Genomic DNA, 18863 nt, shown 5'->3' with positions numbered 1-18863 from the left:
CTTTGGATTTTAATTTTTTTAAATTTAAAATTTAATATCTCTTCTCTTATTCTTTCTCTTGCCCCTGGACTTGCTTTTTGTGAAAGCAGTGGGCATACTCAAGGGAATTATAACTTTTGTGTTTGCAACCCTCTGTTGCCACAGAATGTGAGGCATTAAAATCCTTTAACCTTAAAATGACAAAGCTTTTGCTGTGAACTTGCAATGGTACCACAGGAATCTGTCCTCATGAGAGAAGACTGTGATGAGAAAGGGAAATGGGGCCAACTTCTTTCTCCCCTACAGTTTTAAGATTGTCCTTGTGATCCTCCTGGTGTGATTTTAAAGAAGACACTCCCTTGCCTAGACTGCTAACAAGCACTGCAATACCCATTTAATTAGTTTTGGTGACAGCTAAATATAGGCATGGGTACATTTTCAGAATGGGGATTTCAGTAATGGTGGTGTGATTATGCAAGCCCAAGAAATTCTAGTAGGTATCCACCTAAAGTGCCTCAGGGTTGTAAATTCCCCTTATTAGTTATGTATTTAGACAACCCCAATAACTCATTAGCTGTGTAAGTGAAAATATTCATTCATTTGTGTTCAAATAGCAAAGTACCCCCAAGGGAAAATTATAGGGTTCGGTTGTGGCATTTGGGCGCAGTGCATAGTAAGAGGAGCAGTACAGAGCCCCACCACAGAACCTGGGGGGAACACACTGGCTGCTACACCTGTCTACAAGGGGCAAGTCTTACATTCTCCCTACCCCTCTTTGGGGTACTGTGCATTCCAGGGGAATACAGAAGGAAAAGTCCCTGTGTCACACAAGGGGTAGTGGAAAAGGCTTTTTGCATTGTTTTCACTACACACACTCGCACTGTGTTTGGACCAAGTATAGTCTGACCCATAATGACTGACGTAAAAATAATACTAAATTAGGTCCTAGTTTTCAGGCTTCACTCGTAATAACAGGAGCAACGGTTGAAGACTCAGGATTTAAATACATATTATTTTATTTTCTTAAGGTCTGTATCCTGTAAGAGTTGTAATTTTTTCTATTACAAAGCAATTAATGAAAGATGCCATCTGAAATCTTGTGCTTTTGGCCCCAATTTGTCTTCCTTTCTTTTATTAAATAATCTTACGTCTGGATTTGTATATACTAACACATTCCTGCTAATTCATCAGGATGTTCTGACTCACTAGTACAATAGAATGTTATAGCCAAAACCATATGTTTCCATTACTTCCATATCTGAAAAGCAATCAGTTGCTGCATATGAATATCCCATAAGAAACTTTTAGAATACATAACTGATTCCATGTCCAGACAGCAGTACCAAGAAGAATTCTACAAAAACAACAAGGAGTCTGGTGGCACCTTAAAGACTAACAGATAGCTTCTCAAGTAACATAAGATGCATTATAAATAGAGCAAATTAAGCAGATGGGGGAAATTCAGCAGACACCAACTGGAATGCATAATTCTACATGTTTAGACTGAAAGTTATTCCTGATTTTAAAAAGAACAGGAGTACTTGTGGCACCTTTAGAGACTAACAAATTTTTTACTTTTAGTCCTTTTGGTATGATGTCCATCTGTTTGCATTTTGAAAGGAAGATGAAGTCTGTCTGTATCTGTATGAGTTTTTTCATGAAGTTGATGGATTTCCACTCCATACGGCCTTGCATAATGACAGGTTTGATCTCTCTGACCCATAAATTCCCTCTTCTGCAAAAGTGCATAGAGGGGAATAAGTTCAAGAGCTACAGCACCTGTGAATTCTGTCCCCAAATTCCTGGGACAAAAAATGCTACAGATGTTAGAGAATCATGGGTATCTGTTCCTCAGAACTTGTGGATCTTAAACAGCCTCACTGAGTGACTCTCCTTCCAAGATCACCTCCACCTCTCCCCAACCCCACCCCTTAGCAGTGCCAATTGCCAAGCTGCCATCAGCTGACAGACCATGGCTGTATTTGTTGACCACTCTTAGGGAGCAATTGCAGAGTATGTATCTGCACTAATTGGTGAGAACAATTGTTACAATAAAAGTTATTTTTTCTCTTACAAAGCCAGCAGATAAAGATGCCACCTTTTTCTTTATAACAACCTGTTCTGTATTTGAAGACTTATGTCCCGGCTCAGTCTTCTCTTCTCCAGACTAAACAAACCCATTTTTTCAGTCTTTTCTCATAGGTCATGATTTCTAGACTTTTGAAAAATTAAACGTGGTCCTCTGTGTGGGCTAAGTGAAACAAAGCAGCATTAAACCAGCTGTTTCTGCGCATTATAACTGGAACAAGGGTAATATACAGAGTTTTTCTTTTATCCTCCAAGTGCATATGAAAGGGAGTTTTACATGCAGAGCAGGCTTTAAATGTTCATTTCATAATGACAATCAGGTCATTTCCTTTTTCAAGGTTTTATGCCACATGTCCCCAACTAAGTTTAACAGGTAACACAGGTCATATGGACAGCATTCAGAAACAAGCACTTAATGCTCCACTCCCACGCCTTTTTCATATATGTTTAATTGTCTGATACAAGAACAGTGATCCAATCAAAGGAAACCTCATGTTTATCCAATGTTTTCCATATTGAAATGAAATTTAATGTGGATAAATGTAAAGTAATGCACATTGGGAAAAATAATCCCAACCATACATACAATATGATGGGGGCTAATTTAGCTACAACTAATCAGGAAAAAGATCTTGGAATCATCGTAGATAGTTCTCTGAAGACGTCCACGCAGTGTGCAGCGGCAGTCAAAAAAGCAAACAGGATGTTAGGAATCATTAAAAAGGGGATAGAGAATAAGACAGAGAATATCTTATTGCCCTTCTAAAAATCCATGGTACGGCCACATCTTGAATACTGCGTACAGATGTGGTCTCCTCATCTCAAAAAAGATATACTGGCATTAGAAAACGTTCAGAGAAGGGCAACTAAAATGATTAGGGGTTTGGAACTGGTCCCATATGAGGAGAGATTAAAGAGGCTGGGACTTTTCAGCTTGGAAAAGAGGAGACTAAGGGGAAATATGATAGAGGTACACCTCTACCCCAATATAACGCGACCCAATATAACATGAATTCGGATATAACATGGTAAAGCAACACTCCGCGTGGGCGGGGCTGCGCGCTCCAGTGGATCAAAGCAAGTTCGATATAACGCAGTTTCACCTATAACGCGGTAAGATTTTTTGGCTCCCGAGGACAGCGTTATATCGGGGTAGAGGTGTATATAAAATCATGAGTGATGTGGAGAAAGTGAATAAGGAAAAGTTATTTACTTGTTCCCATAATATAAGAACTAGGGGCCACCAAATGAAATTAATGGGCAGCAGGTTAAAACAAATAAAAGGAAGTTCTTCACACAGCGCACAGTCAACTTGTGGAACTCCTTGACTGAGGAGGTTGTGAAGGCTAGGACTATAACAGGGTTTAAAAGAGAACTGGATAAATTCATGGTGGTTAAGTCCATTAATGGCTATTAGCGAGGATGGGTAAGGAATGGTGTCCCTAGCCTCTGTTTGTCAGAGGATGGTGATGGACGGCAGGAGAGAGATCACTTGATCATTACCTTTTAGGTTCACTTTCTCTGGGGCACTTGGCATTGGCCACTGTCGGTAGACAGGATACTGGGCTGGATGGTCCTTTGGTCTGACCCAGTACGGCCATTCTTACGTTCTTATGTTTTTGTGTTCTTATATTGCTGTCTTAAAGTTCACAGAGTCTAAAACTACACAGTCCAACAGAATTATGTTTAATTTCACTTCACATTCACATTCTGATTTGCTTAAAACAGCCAGTATGTTGAGAACATATCTATCTTCCTGCATCTGTGATCTTATTAGTGACAATGCTGATCCCATCACAAGTCTTCAGCTTTTCTTTAATTTCATTTACATGATTATCAAATACTCTTGGCAAGTAGAATGCTGTAGATGGCTCAAACCTGGTGTGATTCCAACATTTCACAGGTTACATTCTAAATACTTCTTTAGGCTTATATGATCAAGGGTTTTCAGTGTCAGATTCACTGCACAGAAAGCCTCAGTAAGCTTAAAAAGCTCTGTCCATCTATGAAGTTGTTCAGCTGTTTGTCTATGAGTTGTTCACCTCAAACATCTAGACCCCATATATTTGCACGTTTTGTTTGCTGCTCTTTTCAAATTTCCAAGCCTTTGCTTTATGTTTGTGGGATGCTGTCTCCAAATGTTTTCATCTCAACTTACCTTATGACTGTTATCTCCTGATATGTTGCATGTAGAACAAAATAATAAACCTCCACTTTCGTGGAAGATATTTTAGGGATATTGTGCAGATCACTCCCTTGTACTTATGCTTGATGTTTTACTCATCATCATCATCATAGCTGTAGACTAAATCCTCTATGTCTGCAACATAGTACCATGCTTGTAATGTTGCTATGGAAGGCATCCGAGCTGGTCAAACATAAAGATATAATGTGTTTTTAATAGTTACATGAATTATGTAACATCATTTCATGTAATGCATGCTACTGTTAAAACCACATTTTTCAAGTAGTCAAGTTCAATGCACTTCGTTAAAATCCTGAACACACAGAAAAATCCCAGACACAAAAAAAGCCATGGACACAAAGAAAAATCATGGTATCAATGACATTTTTTCCCACCATGACAAACCTGCAGCCTTCAATCATAACATATGACAACCATTATGAAGATGACCTCAACAGTAGAACATTCACATGGCTGAATAAAAATGAGTGGAACCTTAAATCAGTGTCCATGATAGCTAAAACCAGATTCAAGGGTGAAAGTAACATTCAGAACTTACCGGTATGGGGGCCCGGCTCTGGGCCCCTGGAAGGGGTGGGGCCTCTGGCGAAAGGGATGGGGCTGAGGGGGGGTCAGCCCATTTGCGCTGCCTGGCTCTGGCGGCGATTTAAAGGGTTCGGGGCTCTGGCTGCTGCCGTGGTAGCAGCGGCAGTGGCCGGGAGCCCCGGGCCCTTTTAAATTGCTGGCCCCGGAGCAGCTGCCCCTTTTGCCCCCACCCCGTAAGCGGCCCAGGGGGGTGGAGACAGGGGAAACGACATTAAAGCGCTGCCACAGCAGTGCTTTAAGGAGGGTCCTTAAAAAGTTGTTGTGGTAGCGCTTTAACTTCGGCTTGTTCGTGCCAGTACTGGCGGCCACTTCTTACTGGTACGCTGTACTGGACATACCGGCCTACTTTCACCCCTGACCAGATTAAATACAACACTCAATGTACCCACATTACTTTATGGCTGTGAAACATGAGTACTGAAAAAGCATCTGGAGCAAAAGCTGCAACATTTGAAAGGAGTTGATTGCACCATATCCTAGGCATGACAAGACTAAATAGACCAAGAAATTATGATATCTGTAGAAGACTGAAAGTACATTGTGTGACTACAATCATAAAAAGCATGCCTGAACAGAGAGGACGTGAATGTTCAAGGAGGCAATGGTATAACAGTATATAAAACCATCCAGGCAACACCCCAACTGGGTTAAATGGTGGCTCAAAATAGATGTGATTGGAATCTGTTTATAATCTTGGCCCTACCCATCCTTGGTGTTGGAAAAAGATGATAAGCATGTTGATGGTGAAGATAGTCTTTATGCTAGAGTGTGCAGTTTTTTGCATGCACTTGTTAGTAAATGCTCTTCTACAGTTTATCTCCTTCAATATCTATTTTTTTAAAACCACATGTTTTTTATTTCAGTTTTATAAAAGAGTTCAGAAAGTGCCCTGAGATATGAAAAACATCTCTGAGGTCTTTTTAGGTATCTGTGCTCTAATTCTGTCTTGATATTTGCAGCATTCTTTATGCACCAGATTTTGCAATGAAACTTATATCTATATAATGAAATTTGGTTTTTGTACACTTGTAACATCTAGATCAATGTTATGGTAAGACTGACCTAAATTCAGTTTTCAAATGGTATCCAAATCATCACAGATGTTATTTCACTTCACTTTTTAATGTTGGATAGCATGGACTGTTAAAGGTTTCTTTTCATTGCTTTGCATACTGCCAATGTGCTGATCTCTATGACGATTTTTCTGTAGTTTACAAGAAGACAAAAGACTCCTGCAACGGGAATATGAGAGAATCCCCAAGCAAGGTGTAAGTATGAAATACACCTCACTAAAAAAAGTCATGTTCTGTGTCCTGTTGGATAGCATGTAAAATAAGAAAACTATGCAGATGAAGATACTATTGTAAAAACTAAAACAGTAGATTTTTGTAACATCTGGAATATGTGGAAAAATTAAGAGGTGGAATTCAAAGGAAAGGCTGTGTTGTGTCATTCACTTTTGAGAACCTTAGGACAAACACTAAATATTTAACTTATAAAGACATTTACGGATAGATGTCCTGAGAGAAACCGTTCAAATTACAATTCTAACAATTCATAGGGCAAATATTGAAGTAGTACTTCTGGAGGAATTCTACGCCACTGCGTGGTTACAGAATTCATGTCATCCACAGATTGCTTTGCTTCCCTGAAGCAAAATGACTTCTGAGGGGAAGCAAAAGGAAGCTGCAAGAGCAGTCACACACCCCTCCTCAGCAGCCCGGAGCAGCTGGTGCATAAATCAGTGCAGGGGAGGAGGGATTGTGCATACGTGCGGGGGAGATGTCACTGCTGGGGGGCAGGGCAGGGCTGGGCATGCATGCGTGTGTGCAGGTGTGCAAACGAGGGTGGTATAAAGGAGCCTTATTGTAAATGACACTAAGCCTTATAAATGCTTATGGTGCTTTAGTGATTAGAACTGGTTTAAGTTTTCAGACTGAAAAATTTTCCTTTCAAAATGTACTCCATGAACTGTTTACTACTGATCTTTCTGGAGACTGTCAGTAGCCAATACAAATTGTGAGTTTGATACCTCCGCCCTCATTTGCTCTTCAGTTGCCTACGATTGTAATACTGAGCACATGGCTGCATATATTTGTTGACTAATAACTAGAAATAAAGGATCAAACTTAGCTACATTATTATTAGACAAAGGGGGTTTGAGGATTTCCTCCAGTGCTCCCCACTCTCATTCTCCATCCATTGTATTGTAGTTTAAATAAATTCCCAGAATTTTGAACTATTTTAAAATATTGTGAACAGAATTTTAAAAATTTTGGTGCAGAATTCCCCCAGGAGTAAAGTAGTAACAAATTATATTTCATATCATATCCTATAATACATATATCATTCAGAAGAACTAATCTTAATCCTTTCTTATAATATTATTCCCTTTCCCAAAAATATAAAAGAGGTCTATATATCCTGCTTGCTTTTCTGATCATCTTAATCCTCCCACTATGCTCAGAATGTATTTTTCTTCCATTCAAACAAGACCAGTGGTGTTTGTTTCATGAAATTGCCCATCATCTCATTAAAGGCCTGATTCTGCAATTCTTGCACATTTTGAGTAAAAAACACTCAATAGTTAATAATTGTAACAAAAGGTAAATAAGATTCAGCATGTGCAAGACTACAAATTCAAGATCAGTATTTGGGATAGAGGGATGTACAGCTTTTTCTGGTGAAAAATCCAGATGAACATTGCAGATGGTTCCTTCTGGTTCCAGCTGGCTGACCAGGTTAAGAGCAGCGGATCTATTCACTTAGAGGTTCCTGGCACTGCAGATTATTAGAGCTTCTGGTCTTACAGTTAAAACCAATAGTGTTCTTAGCGTATGAGCAACGTGATGCAGGTGGCACATAACCAGGCTTCATCACCGAATTTGGTCGGCTGGTTGGATCATTAGCTTCCTCGGCCTGAGCCGGGTACTGGCCGGGAGCACGATATAGTAACCAACAAGAGCCAGTTGAAGGATTGTAATCGTTTTTACTGGAATTTTCTAGACTTTTACTTTTAGTTTGCCACTTTGAATCCAGCCCTGGTTGGTAGTGGCCAAAATTTAGCATCTACTGGCTATACAGCGGCCTTTCTGAAATGAGCATTACAGTTGATGTTAAATTGACTATTGGCACAAAGCCCAAAGTCTGTACAGACATGGAAATTGAACTTCTGCTCTCACTAATAGCGTTGTCCTTCCATGTCAGAGTTGAGACATGATGATGGAGCAGTGTGGGGTAGTTAGCACTGCTGCTGCTTGTTTGAATCTGTTCTATGGGTGAATAGAGGTCTTATGGGCTATCAAGCCAAGCCTTATAAAAGAAGTAAATTATCAGAACAATAGGAAGACCTAAGACAGTATGTATGTATATGAGAAAATATCTTTAAGAGTAATATTTATTTTAAAATTTAAATTTAACTTACAACAAAATATAAAAGAAAATTTGGTGGAAATTTGATGGAACCAAAGAATTTTAGGAGTTTTCGTAATCATGAAATAGGAAAACTAAACTCATGTGAATATGCAAAAATACCAAAGTAATACACAGTCCAGTCAGGCTTCTCAGTCTTCTAAAGAAAAGGTGCACTTCTGTAATGAAAATCCATAAATTATTAAACAAACAATACAATATTTTTAAACAATTGTAAGCAAGAAATGCACTTCCCCCCAAAACCAAACAAATTTGAGATACCTGATCTTTGACTTTACTTTTAAAGGAGACAGAAAAGAAAATGAAAGCGGTGAAAGAAAACTGTGAAGAGCTCCGTAAAGAAACAATCCAAAGGAGAATGGAAATTAAAGCACTGAAGGAAGATGTGACATCCAAGCAAAGGCTGATGTTAAGAGAACAGAAAGAAGTAGAGGAACTTCTTGAGCAGCAGGATGATTTAAAAGTAACATAAGAATGTGTATATAAGTGTGTGTGTGTGTGTGTGCGCGCGTGCATGCACATGCTCAGGGAAACACATTGAATATTCTGAATACTTCTGCTGTCATTCGAGTATGTACTGGCATCAGAAGGCATGACATCACAAAATGCAGCATTAGTCAATAACTATGTATCATGCTGCCATACCATTCCCACAAATAGCCATATGGGAAATTATAGGCATAAGACTGACAACAAGTAGCTTTCATAATGGTTAGACCTCTTAGGCTAATTTCAGGTATATAGATATTAATGGAAAAGCCAGAACACAGTATTCTGTGAATTATAATTAGAGCAGATCAGGAATTTTCAGTCAATCTTTTTTGATGGAAAATGTAGTTTCTGCAAAATTTTCTACAGGACATTTTCAATTTTGCTGAAACTTTTTGATTTTTCCATCAAGAAAATATGAAAATGAAATCAGTAACTTTCAATAAACAAACAAACACACACACACAAGATTGAGACCTAAGATAGGTAAAATTCAGAAAACGTGGATCGGTGAAAGATTTGAGGTCAGATATTTCATGAACCAGGATGGCTGGAAATAGGAGCTTAATAGCATTGGAAAAGCAGGGCTTCCAGTCTTTCAGAAGGATACACAGCACTTCCTTCCAGACATGTCAGATCTTGAAATATTGGACCTTAACAATGTGAAATTTGTATGTATAGAACAGGTATTTTAGGTCATTTTTAGAGTGTTTTGTGGCTTTCTCTGAGCTCTGCACCTATGCTTGGATCCTGGTCAGCACAGATTTGCCCTAAGAATTGGAGCTAGATTTTCTGGTGCTCCTTGTCACAGAAAATCTAGGCCTATATATTTATAGCATATGTACATTATTTGTGAGTTATGCAAATATAATTTTGCATATTGTTGCACTAGTCAGTAATAAAAATTGCAGCTGTGTTCTTTTTTTGGGACAAACTCATGTTATTGAAAAACACACATTTCTGTTCTGGGTCATATTAGTAGTTCAAAGAAAATGTTAGTTCTCTGAAATTACGTGAAATTTAGAGCCTGTTGGTCTAACATTTTTGTTTTTATTACTAGGATGAGCTAGTCCGCCTTCATGCTATTCCTGTCCAGCTTGGAAAAGAAATGGACAAGATAAAACGCAAAACATTGTATGTTTTTAAATGTACCTAACTAAAATCTTTTCATTTTATTTTTATTATTTGTTTTCTCAGTAATATCTTGGTATATAGACAACTAACAACGTTTAAGTTCTTGATACAAAATTCTGATCAATACAGATACAGTGTGTCCATAATCTACTTAATGAGCAATATCCATGAAACTGAATCAAAAGGTATAGCATCAGCAGGGAAACATATTTTAGACTTGAAAACAACAATAAAAAAGGTTTTGGAATAACCTTTGGTCACAAACCATTCAAATGTCTATTGATACTGCATATTAAGATGGTTGATATCAGATACTACACAGAGCTTACCTGATATCCCACAGATTTTTTTTCAAATGTGGAACAATACTAAAGATCTAAGTTGATGGTGTAATCTAGTACCTAACACTTTTAAACACATGCCAGTCCTCAGCTGTTGAACATTAGCATAAGACCATTGGCTACGATAGAACTACATCAGTTTTCACCAGCTGAGGATCATGTTGTGAAATTACCCTAGCATCCAGATTTTCTGGGAGCAAGTATTTAGTTACAGTGTTCTGATCCTAGTCTTCCTATACAAATTATTTGGTCTAATGCTTTAAATCGGTTAGATAATATCCACTCATCATCTGTTACGTTTTCCTCCTGATTCCTTACAGACTTCTTTTTGCAGTCAATGGCAGGTTTCTCTGTTTCTACATTGGCTAATTGGTACAGTAAAGAATGAGATATACTGGTCAAAGAAAAGCATACTTGTGTGAAATGCAACCAATTGCAATTTGGCCAGGGCTGGCTCCAGGCACCAGCCCAGCAAGCAGGTGCTTGGGGCGGCCCCTCGAAGGGGGCGGCACATCTGGCTCTTTGGCGGTAATTCGGCGGCGGGTCCGTCAGTCCGTGTCAGAGGGAAGGACCTACCGCCGAAGAATGAAGCAACGGTGTTAGAGTTCGCGATTGCGGGTTTTTTTTTTTTTGCTTGGGGCGGCAAAAACTATGGAGCTGGCCCTGAATTTGGCTACCTTTTCTAAAAACACCTAGTGGCCAAATTGCTATCCTAAGTGAGCTTTCTTTGTACCTTATTAACCTATTATATTACACTGAAGTTTATTCTATCTCCTGACTGCATTCTCTACCATTAATTATTTTTCTGATGTTACGTTTTTGTAAATAATTCCTTGCCTCTGCTCAATTATTTAATTTAAAAAACTATACATCCCTTTTCTTTTTCTTTCTTCGTTACCTATTTGTGTGTGTCCAGTTATCTAATTTCTTTGAACAAAAGCTGATTTCACATGCATATTGCCAAGCTGTGCTGTGGCAGAGCTATAGATTTGGGAATGGCTTACTGCAAAAATATACATTTGAACCTAAACTCTAACTTGTGCTGTACTGGTGCTCAAATGAAAGAAGAAGGTGGATAAAGCCCAAAAGGGAGAACTGCCCACTGTAACAAGTCATCAGGAGCATGTGATCTGAAGTCAATCCTCCAGTCACTTGGCATGCTGTCACCAATGAGCTTTAGCTAAGAGTACATGATGCCCTGTTCAGAGGAGCAGCAAAATGCGCTTTAGAATACTATCCCCATAGCCACGAGGACTCCTGTCCAGGCCAACAGAACAGTTGTAGCAGAAGAGATGCTGAGCAATAGTTCTGCTTCTGCTCACTGCAGCAGGAATTACAGCATTTGGTCTTTGGTCTGTATTTCTAGAGCTGGATCCATTTTTACAGATGTGATATTATACTGTTTTAAAATGTGTTCTCAGAGATGCAGAGAAGAAGAAAAAAATTCTCATTGACCATGTTCAGGAGTTAAATGATGCCCTAAAAAAAATGGAAAAAAAGAGTGAAGAAGTATTGGAAGAAAAGGAAGATGTAATGAAGGAATTGGATGGAAAACGAGCTTTGCTTGAAAGCAAAGAGCGAGAATTCAACCATTTGACAAAGTTACTAGAAATGAGCAAAGAGAATGAAGCAACAGCCCTGGCAGACAGGTTAGAATAGAAGGCAAGAGCCTTGTACTCAGAAATGGTCTGAGTGAGCACTCATCTATTCTGAATGAATTATTCTTTTCTTGGTTATTGCTTTAAATAGTTTTATTATTGACTTCATAAAATCACACTATTTAACATTACCCTAATTTCACCGTGGATTTATATAATGTCTGTTTATTGAGTTACGTTGCTGATCAAAACCTGATGTTATCATAGAAGAGAGAAATGCAGGAAGGGTCTGTCGAAAGCCCATTGAACTGCATGGGACAGCTCATTGATTCAGTGGACATTGGATCAGGCCCTACATGAGAATCCACAAAACTGAGGCTGATGACTCAATCTTCCACTGTGCCTGAGCAAAGATTGGTTTCAGAGGAGAGGGGTGCTGACAAAGGCCCACTTCTGGCTCCCTGATTCTTCTGTGTCCTCCAGAAAAGAATTGGGTGTAGCAGAGCCTTGCTCTGCCAAACCTCCTCTCCTCAATTCACCTCCTGATCACCTGACATGATCACCACCTGACCCACCTCCTCCTGACCCCTGACATCCTCCTTCCCCACTTACACTGGGCAGCACAGCTTTGGTGGAAGAGGCGGCAACAGCAGGTGGCAAAGCTGGCACGGGGGTGGGGGAGCAGAGCCACCTCTACCACCTTTACAACAGCCAGAGATTCCCAGTATCACCAACCAGAAGTGTTCAAACATCTTGAGTCATGCCTCCCCTAAGCATGATGTTATTTAAAAATAGTACATTTGGGATTTTTTTTTAATTTGCTTTCCGGTTTCTGACCCGTTAAGGTTCATGCTGATCATGCTTTCAAGCATTTCTCTGGAACCAGGAGGGCTAGAAACCTACTTATTGTTTTTAAGTGCATGCTGAGATTCTCATATAGTCACTAGGCTCTGAGATCTGTAACTTTAAGAAGAACACCAGAAATCATGAGAACTGTAATAATATCATGAGAGCTGGGAACAATGGATTTCCCCTACACAAGGAGAATTCCCTAGGGGAATTGTTTAAACGAGTAAACAATGCAAAGTGAATTTAGCAGATCAGAGAACCTAGCCCAGGGATTTTCAAAGGAACATAAGGGTGCTAGGCACCCACCTGCCATTGAAATCCAACTGGATTTGGGCAGCCAGCTCCTTTAGACTCCTTTATAAATCCCAGCCTCTCCACATCTGGTAATCAATATAAACTGCTATAATGCTTCAAATCTCAGATCTAGGAGTTGTTATGCCTGACTCTAGCCAGATTCAAGTTTCTCCTTTCTTTGTGGGGAAGGATGTATACCTGTAATAATAGCCTTACCTTTAGCAGTAATCCTTCTGCCCTTTCTGTTTGTGTCTCGCATTAAAGAAGGTTGGAGGAACTGATAAATGGAAATTTACAAATGAACAAAATGTAGACTTCCTTAGATATTAAAAATACATTTTAATTCTCACTTTAAGAAATAGAAATAATTTCTCTAATACTATAAGTAATTTTTTAGCATTGTTGAAACGAAGCATGAAACAAAGCATGGGAGTGTTGCCATTGGCTTCAATGGAGTCAGGATTTCACCCATTATGTTTTAGGAGAATGGCCATTAATTTGTGACAAGACAGTTTTTTCTATTTTATTTTGCTGCTCGGCTGCCATAAGGCTTTTCCAAACTCAATGTAAAGTGGTCATGTTTGTTTGCATACATCTATTGGACAGGTTTTCTCTTTCTGAAATATTCTATATATCTATGTAGGGCTGTTCTGGAAATTGGTTTACGTAACTGTCTCTTGGAGAAGCAAAAGCAGCATGATAATCTGATTTATAAACAAAGAGAGAAAGATAGAGATTTGAGAAATTTGAAAAAGATGGAGATGCAATTGAAAATCGCTTATGATTCCATGGAGCAAATTAAATTACTGCATGAGAGGCTCACATTAGAGGTCTGTATACAAAATACTGATGACAAGAATTAAAAATATTGCTATAGAAAATCAAATTAAGAAATACTTTTAAATGGTTGCACAGAAATAAAAATAAGACAACATTTTAAATTTCTATGTATAGAATACAGGGTGCTGCTAACATTTGTATTCAGAGTTCTTGCATTTATAGCTCTCAGAAGTACTACATCTGTTTGGTTGTATCTGTGTATGTGAGTATTTGTTATCTGCACAGCACCCACAACACTAGGGTTACCATCCATCCGTATTTCCCTGGACATGTCCGGCTTTTGCGTCTTTAAATAGCCATCCAGGAGGAACTGGTAACAAGGTTAAAAGGTCCGGGATTTTTCCCTTCCCCTCCCTCCCTCCCTTCCATGCAGAGTGCGGCGCAGCTGATTGGGCGACTGGGCCTGATTGCGCCGCTCCCATTGGCCTCCAGCAGCCAGAGCCCCTCCCCTGCTCCCCCCATGCTGCCTGCAGCCCGGTGTAACCACACAAACAGCCCCACTGGCAACGTGTTTTGCCTATACATGGAGCCAGCATCTGACCGGCATGGTAAGGGGAGTCCCGGGGGGCAGTCAGGGAGCAGCGGGAGGGTTGGATGGGCCTATCTGGGGGTGGGAGGGTGAATATGGGGTGGGGGGGTGGCGGGTTATATTCTTTTGTGGTGCCCGAGCTCCAGCAATATCCAGGGCTGGGGGCCCTGCCCCAGCAATATTTGGAGCTGGGTCTCTCCCCCGGCCCTGCTTGGAGCAGGCCCCGGCCTCCACCTGCCACCCCCCTTCCACGCATCCACTCCCCACGGGTCCCCCCGTCCCAGCCCAAAAGAAAGCAGCATGCCCCTCTCCCCTGCCTGCTTGTGCTGCCCAAGTAGCACATTCCTACGCCCTCCCGGCAGCAACTGCTGTCTGCTTCCCCAGGGTCCTAGTGCCCCCCCATCCACTAATGGCAAGGCAGGCTGCCCTTACCCTGCCCTTCCACTCTAGCACTGAGCCTCTCCAACGCCCCAAACCCCTCATCCCCAGCCCCAGTCCTCATTCCCCCGTACCCTAATCCTCTGCCCCAGCCCTGAGCCCCCTCCTGCATCATGAACCCCTCAGACCCACAGCCCTCACCCCTGCATCCCCTCCTATCCCCAACTCCCTCCCCCACCTCCTCTCCTTCTCACACACCCCCTCCTGCCCTCAAACTCCCTCCCAAAGCCTGCACCCCCTCCCTTTACACCATCTCCCACCCCCAAACTCCATCCCAGAGCCTGCACCCTTCACCCCCTCCTGCACACCCAACCCCTGCCCCAGCCCTGAGCCTGCACCCAGCACCCAAACTCTATCCCAGAGCCTGCACCCTAATTCCCAGCCCAGGACCTGCACCCCAGACCTCCTCCCCCCACCCAACCCCCCTCCCAGAGCCTTAGGTAGGTGGTGGGGCGGGTTCTGGGCACCACCAAAATTTCTACAAACCTGCCACCCATAAGGGTCGGGGCAGTCAGGGGACAGGTAGGGTCCTAGGGGGGCAGTTAGGGTGGGGGGTTCCTAGGAGGGGGCAGTCAGGGGACAAGAAGCAGGGGGGGTTGGCAGTTCTGAGGGGGTGGGAAGTGGGAGGGAGTGGATGGGGGCGGGGCTAGGGCAGGGCTCCCCTCCCCCAGCGTCCTCTTTTTTGATTGTGGAAATATGGTAACCCTACACAACATGCAAAGCACTTTATAGCCATGAAACAAATATAGTGCCTTTACCTGGAGGACCTTACTAACTAGATAGACAACATGCAAATACAATACAGGGAAAGGTTAAGGAGCAACATGAAGCAGTGTGAACAAACAACAGACTATTACACACATCTGGTAATTCCACCATTTTATTGTAATCTTCGCTGAGGAGTATATGGAATTTGTAGCTGTTTGAAGAAGTGGATTTAAGAACAGTTTAATTTGCCTTATCTACCAAGCACCTCCTTCTCCTCCTTCAAATCCTTCCTTAAGGAATTCCACTGCTCCCAGGAATCCTCCTGATTCTCTCCTCACTAGTTGTTCCCCAACTCTCCATTTCCTGAACTATTGTTCTGTGCCTTGTGTTGGCTTTGTTTTTCTTGTCTGTTGAAGATTGTAAACCCGTCTTTCTCATTCTAATTCCCCCTTGGCAAGTAATTATTTTTGACAAGATAGTAAAATATCATCTTAGTAAAAGGCTCGTGAGCAGATATGCCAGGCCTGGTACAATTTCATTACAACTTGCATGGCTGTTGTAAGCTCTTTGGGGCAGAAAATTTTTACTATATGTTTATAAAGTGCTGTTTAAGTTTATAAAACTGTAACTATTACTTAGTAATTTTACTTCCTCTATCCCACTCACCATTGCAAAAACAAAAAGGAATTTCCTGCTGAATTCACCTCACTGCTTATTACTCATCTCGTGACACAATCCAAGTGGGAAAAAAATGCAAGCAAAGTTGTTGTGTCTTGCATAATCCTTGATTGGAAAATAACAAGTTTCAGACTCAGCTTATTTGAAATATTGCTTAATGGGCTGATGAGTGTCCCTCCAGTGATGATAAAGGCATTAACCAGCTGCCTCTTAGTAAGTCCAAGGAAAGGGATCTCTTCTGTGTTGTAGACAAATTTTGCTGAAGAAAGACTCAAACTGACCAAAATCAGGGACATTCAGAGTTAAAATTCACCATATCCAGTGAGATCCTCACCCCTGCTCCTTCCCCTTTATATCAGATAACAAGGCTCAAGCAGCATAAAGGTCCTCTGAAAGTTCAGTTGCAGTGGAAGTCAGCCATAAGGATGCCTCCCAAGGCCCCTCTTTCAAGCTCTAGCATAGAGTGTGTGCCAGGGGAGGAGGCCACAGAACCCAACTCTGCTGAGATTCTGGACAGCATGGCCTGCAGGCCAGTCCCAAGAGACTGCTGTCATTTTGACAGGCCCTGAAGGCGGTCTCAGATATGCTGGGGGTTTCTCCAGCCCACAGAACAGTCCAGGATCAGGAGCGCACAAAGGTGGTGTAAAACAATATTGCCAACCTCAAGAGATCAAAAAGTATGAGTAAGACCCTCTCAACAGCTCAAAAATCATGTCAACTCCCCAAATATCATGAGCTTTAAGAAACCATCAAATCATGTGACCCTGGGCAAGTCACTTTGGTCAAATTTTCAAAAGTGGCATCTGATTGTGAGTGTCTCCATTTTTGGGTATCCAACTTGAGATACCTGGAGCCTGATTTTTCAGCTCCCTTTGAATTGAATTGGAATTGTGGGTGCTCAACAAATCTGGAAGGCAGACCAAAGTTGTCTCAAATTGGGCATCTGAAAACTAAGGATGCCAAAATCAGATGCCACATTTGAAAATGTTGGCCTTCATTTTACTGTATTTTAATTTTCCCATCCAAAAAATGGTGATAATATCCACCTTTGTAATACTATTTAAGAACCACAAATGAAGAGTGCTGTGTAAGTGCAAAATAATATTTGTTATTATCTATGTTAGTGTACAGAATTTTGAATCTTAATATCTGGTTGTACTTTGAAAATGGCATCTTGGGATTCAGTATTTATTTTGGCTATGTGACTTCCAGATCCAGTGTTCTCAGTTTGCAAGTGAAAAAATACTATTTCTAACTGCCAGCATTGCAAACTCAACACAAGCTGTCCCTCTCACATACTACTACTAGCAGAGGTTCTTCAAGACACATTAGTTCCTCTGTGGCACCTGTGTTATCCCATCGTTTCCAAATTATATCCCAGTGAAACTTTGCAACACAAATGTTTTAAATGGAATTACACAGATGTAATTTAATTGGAACTTAAGTTCTAATCAGTCTAGGCTTCATTATAATATCTGACTCACTAAACAATTCTGATGATGATGAACAAGATGGAGTATATACAGCTCACTCTATTATTTGTTTTGGCTTCTTCAAGGCTAACAGGAGTAAGAAGCCCTAAAATTGCATTAAAATCACTAAAAGCAGCAGGTATCACTTTCATTATACACAAGGGTCAAATACTGACCCCATTAAGTCAATGGCAAAATTCCCATTGTCTTCAGTGGGGACAGGATTTCACTCAAAAAGCTATCTATGAAGCTAGAAGGTGATATTTTTACAGTCACTTATCAGAATAAAACCATGCTTTATGCTGCAGTAAAACACTGACTCTCGGGAATGGCAGTACTGACCCGGGTATGTTGTTGTGAAGTTTGAAAATTTGAGAAAATTACTTTTAATGCTATTATTTATTTATTATTTATTATTTTACCATAGTGTCAAGGAGCCCTGGTGATGGATCAGGACCCCATTGTGCTAGGCATTGTACAAAGACAGAACTAAAAGATGGCCCCTGTCCCAAAGAGCTTACAATCTAACAAGCCGCTTGAAAGATATTATCTATGTTTACGTCTTTTCATATCCTTCTCTCACATCATTTTGCTTGCTTGATTTGTCTTTGTAGGTAGATGCTATCCCTAAAGATGATGGGACATTGGTGGAAAGAAGAAAAGACCTTCAAAAAGAAGTTGAAATGAATAAGAGAAATCTGTCCCAGGAGGTGATATTCCTTCCTTATATTTCTTACTACAGCAACTAGCTTTCAAACTAGAAGATAAAAGCGCTGTTTGCAGAAAATTTGCCAAGTGTTTCTAGTTGTAGGTGTTCAGTGAGATAATGTGCAATGGAAATGGAATCTGTTTTATTTTAAAACACTGTCAAGGTATTTGTTGTATTTTTAAAACATATTTTGCTCTCACTATAATTGGTCACCTATTGGAAGTATAAGAGAGAAATATGCTTCCTAATTAAAATGTTCTCTCCATTATAGGGTCCCATCTACACTACAGCTGGAACTGTGGTGGGTGTAATTGGGTTTGGATATGGCAGCGTGACCTTACTAAAGCAAACACAGTTCAGCATGTCCACAATATAGATTTTCCCCCCTCCACAATCATGTAAATTGTGTGTGCTTGCCACCAACTGCCACACTGTCAACAGTATTAGTGCATTCTGGGAAAATCTAGGTGGCTGTCTTATAATACCTCAGTTGC

General features: G+C 40.7%; 1 protein-coding gene across 4 annotated transcripts in view; it reads left to right on the top strand.

The window, feature by feature from the left end:
- CCDC146 (coiled-coil domain containing 146) overlaps positions 1-18863 on the top strand; it is a 120963-nt gene that overhangs the window by 75969 nt on the left and 26131 nt on the right. For 2 of the 4 annotated variants that reach the window (XM_054017640.1, XM_054017634.1), the window contains exons 5-10: positions 6069-6126; positions 8577-8753; positions 9840-9913; positions 11676-11903; positions 13639-13825; positions 18275-18370. In XM_054017640.1, coding sequence (XP_053873615.1) covers positions 6069-6126; positions 8577-8753; positions 9840-9913; positions 11676-11903; positions 13639-13825; positions 18275-18370 — 820 coding nt within the window. Of the gene's footprint in view, positions 1-2264; positions 2290-6068; positions 6127-8576; positions 8754-9839; positions 9914-11675; positions 11904-13638; positions 13826-18274; positions 18371-18863 lie in introns of those variants that run through there. The other 2 variants (XM_054017654.1, XM_054017647.1) reach the window with 2 other exon arrangements.

The sequence above is a fragment of the Malaclemys terrapin genome, chromosome 1 (genome assembly GCF_027887155.1).
Source record: "Malaclemys terrapin pileata isolate rMalTer1 chromosome 1, rMalTer1.hap1, whole genome shotgun sequence".
Taxonomy (NCBI): domain Eukaryota; kingdom Metazoa; phylum Chordata; order Testudines; family Emydidae; genus Malaclemys; species Malaclemys terrapin.
This window is presented reverse-complemented; position numbering and strand designations above follow the sequence as displayed.